This window comes from Arachis ipaensis, chromosome B8 (assembly GCF_059453495.1).
Source record: "Arachis ipaensis isolate K30076 ecotype BB chromosome B8, ASM5945349v1, whole genome shotgun sequence".
In the NCBI taxonomy this organism is placed as follows: Eukaryota; Viridiplantae; Streptophyta; class Magnoliopsida; order Fabales; family Fabaceae; genus Arachis; species Arachis ipaensis.
The window spans coordinates 68,679,179-68,681,655 of NC_142443.1; the positions used below are offsets into that span (position 1 = coordinate 68,679,179).

Here is a 2,477-nt window from a genome sequence, read left to right on the forward strand (position 1 = left end):
GGAGGGATACCGGATATCCATTCAGCCGTGCACAGACTATCGGCCGACGCGGGAGTACTGCAATTGGTATCGGTAGGCTTGCCATGTTAGACACTTGTCGGGACAGAATGTGCTTGATGATCCCAGGCTGTTGTACATACCGGAAGACGTGCAGCCTACTACCAGCCAGCAGAGGGACATCATACACCTTCCCTGGGATGTCCCTAACCGTCATCGGTGGGCCAGCAAGGTTTGGCCAGACACCCGGAGGCCTACCAGAAGAGATAGGGTGACAGAGAGCGCAGAGGAATTGCAGGACCCCGGAGGGACAGGGTTAGGCCTCGCATGAAGCGCTTGGACGTGGAGTCCAAAAAGGAAGCTGAGTATCACCGATAGGAGGAGCACGGGAATATGTCTAGCAGGTTTAATGACTTACCGCCACCACGACCACCCTCTCCACCATCACCACCACCACATTAGCCACCTGGTTCATGTTCACAGGGACCTCGGGACGATTAGGATAATGCCCTGCATGCATGGCATGATGTAGGGGCGTCCAGAAGTCGTCACGTGGCATTGGATAGAGAGTAGAGCATGGGTAGAGAGTAGAGCATGGGGCATGTCCATCGGTAGTTATCTGCTCCTATGTCTACCTCAGTCTGGGAACCATACATTTCATCGGGAACTAGCTCCTCATACGGTACACATGGCCGACCAGGTGCACAGTATGTGACACCTCCATTGGTAGACTATGGGCTCCTCATGATAGCATCCCAGCCGATGCTGGAACCACCTTTTCCTTCCCTTGGTCAGCAACAGTATCAGCCTTGTCTATATGTACAGCTGCCTTACCCGGACAGTTACTATCAGCTTGCTCCCGACCCACGCCCTAGCAGACCTCACTGACAGACACGGTCTCTACCCTGTGGCATGGGACACCACCTGCATTATCATGGCAATCAGCACCGATGACTTTTTTATGTTTAAACTTTACATTATGTTATTTGTTATTGAAGTTGTAGCTTGACACAATATTTAAGTACGTTAGCATCGTTGTTGTAACTTGTGTCTTCGATATTAGTTTATATAATTTATGTCATTGTTATATGTAAATGAGTTTCCGTGCTGCATTTAAAATTTTATAAATCAACAACGAAGGAAAGTGCATCAAATTTCAATTTACTCAAACTGAAAAAACAACTGAAACAAGTTATCACAATATTCAAGTACAAAATTAACAAAGTCAACTAAGTTATCACACTATGAGCCAGTTGACAACCCCAAACAACTACACCACCAAATTAAACTAAGCCTCGTATGTAGGTTGGTTTGGACAGCATCTTTGGTATGCCCGATTTGCCTACATAGACCACACCTCTTCTCTTGGCGCTCACCCTCGTCCATCTCATTACGAAACCTGGTTAAAACAGGTTTTCCAGTGGCCTTCCTACGCATGGCTAGATTAGGACGCAACCGTGTCTCGAACCACTCCAGCCAAAGCTTCTCGTTTGGTATCAGTGGGAACTCCGTCTCATACACCTTGAACACAGCAGACTGCAAGTACACTGAATGCACGTACAGACTCCATTTGACACTAGCAGCGACACAAGCGGCAACCACATGATGACATGGAAAATAGAGTGACTGAAAAAGACCACAATCATACGTACTCGCCGTCAACCATACACGGAATGAGCCTTGCGACCAACCCTCAAAAGGCTCTAACTCCTCAACCACAAACGCTGAAGCCCGTCTGTCATAGTGAGTAACACACATCTTTGATATTCCTTCCCATTTTTGTTTAATAGCAGATATCAGCTATTGGAAAAAGTGATTCCCTGCTGCCAGATGTGCCTTTGCCTCCCTGCTCTTCCTGACGAACAACTGTACAGCCTCTCGTAAGTGCATTGCACGATGGCCGAAATGGGCAAATAACGAGTACCCTTAAGTATTGCATTTATGCACTCGGACAGGTTCGTTGTCATGTGCCCTAACCGGTTACCATTGTCGCAGTGTTATAGCCAGATCTCTTTGTTGAACCTACCAGCCCAGTCCGCCATCTCTCGCGACAAACCCCTCAAGGCATTCATGCACCAGTCGTACCCAGCTTTGCTTAGAAAATAGAGTTTTCTCATACACCACGTCCAGGTCCAGCGTTTGATAGTGACTGTGTACAGCTGATAAGGCCGGAATTGGTTGCGGGACAGGAAGAAAATACCGAACTGATGCCTCAACCAGCGTCTTAGGTACGAACTCCTCATCTTCATCATCTTCAGAAGAATCACTCTCGTTGCTTTCCGCAACATACTCCTCGTCGGATTTCTCATCATCCATGTCCATGTCTTCCACTGGACTCGCAACGTGCATCGGTCGTGGTGTGAGAGGTGGGTCGTCCTGCACGGAATCCAAGTGGCCAGATCTACCACCACCAACATCTCCGACCTCCGCCGAAAGCTTCATAACTTGTTCCGCCATGATTTTTTTCTGGATGTCAAACA

At 48.0% G+C, this 2,477-nt stretch overlaps 1 protein-coding gene across 1 annotated transcript; it reads right to left on the reverse strand.

Annotated features, from left to right (window-relative positions):
• Positions 1–403: 403 nt before the first annotated feature.
• Positions 404–1,755, reverse strand: LOC107611144 (uncharacterized). Its single transcript, XM_016313103.1, has 3 exons — positions 1,374–1,755; positions 878–951; positions 404–463 (listed from the first exon to the last, which is right to left on the reverse strand). The coding sequence occupies exons 1-3, from the start codon at positions 1,753–1,755 to the stop codon at positions 404–406; spliced, it is 516 nt and encodes a 171-aa protein (XP_016168589.1).
• Between the last annotated feature and the right edge of the window lie 722 nt (positions 1,756–2,477).

What these genes read in the sequence shown, in the direction of transcription:
- LOC107611144 (XM_016313103.1), bottom strand. Translation starts at nt 1,755, where the DNA reads ATGTGTGTTACTCACTATGACAGACGGGCTTCAGCGTTTGTGGTTGAG. An exon ending in TCGTAATGAGATGGACGAGG is followed by an intron (nt 952 to 1,373) that starts GTGAGCGCCAAG and finishes AACATAAAAAAG; the next exon opens with TCATCGGTGCTGATTGCCAT. An exon ending in AGACCGTGTCTGTCAGTGAG is followed by an intron (nt 464 to 877) that starts GTCTGCTAGGGC and finishes AACATGAACCAG; the next exon opens with GTGGCTAATGTGGTGGTGGT.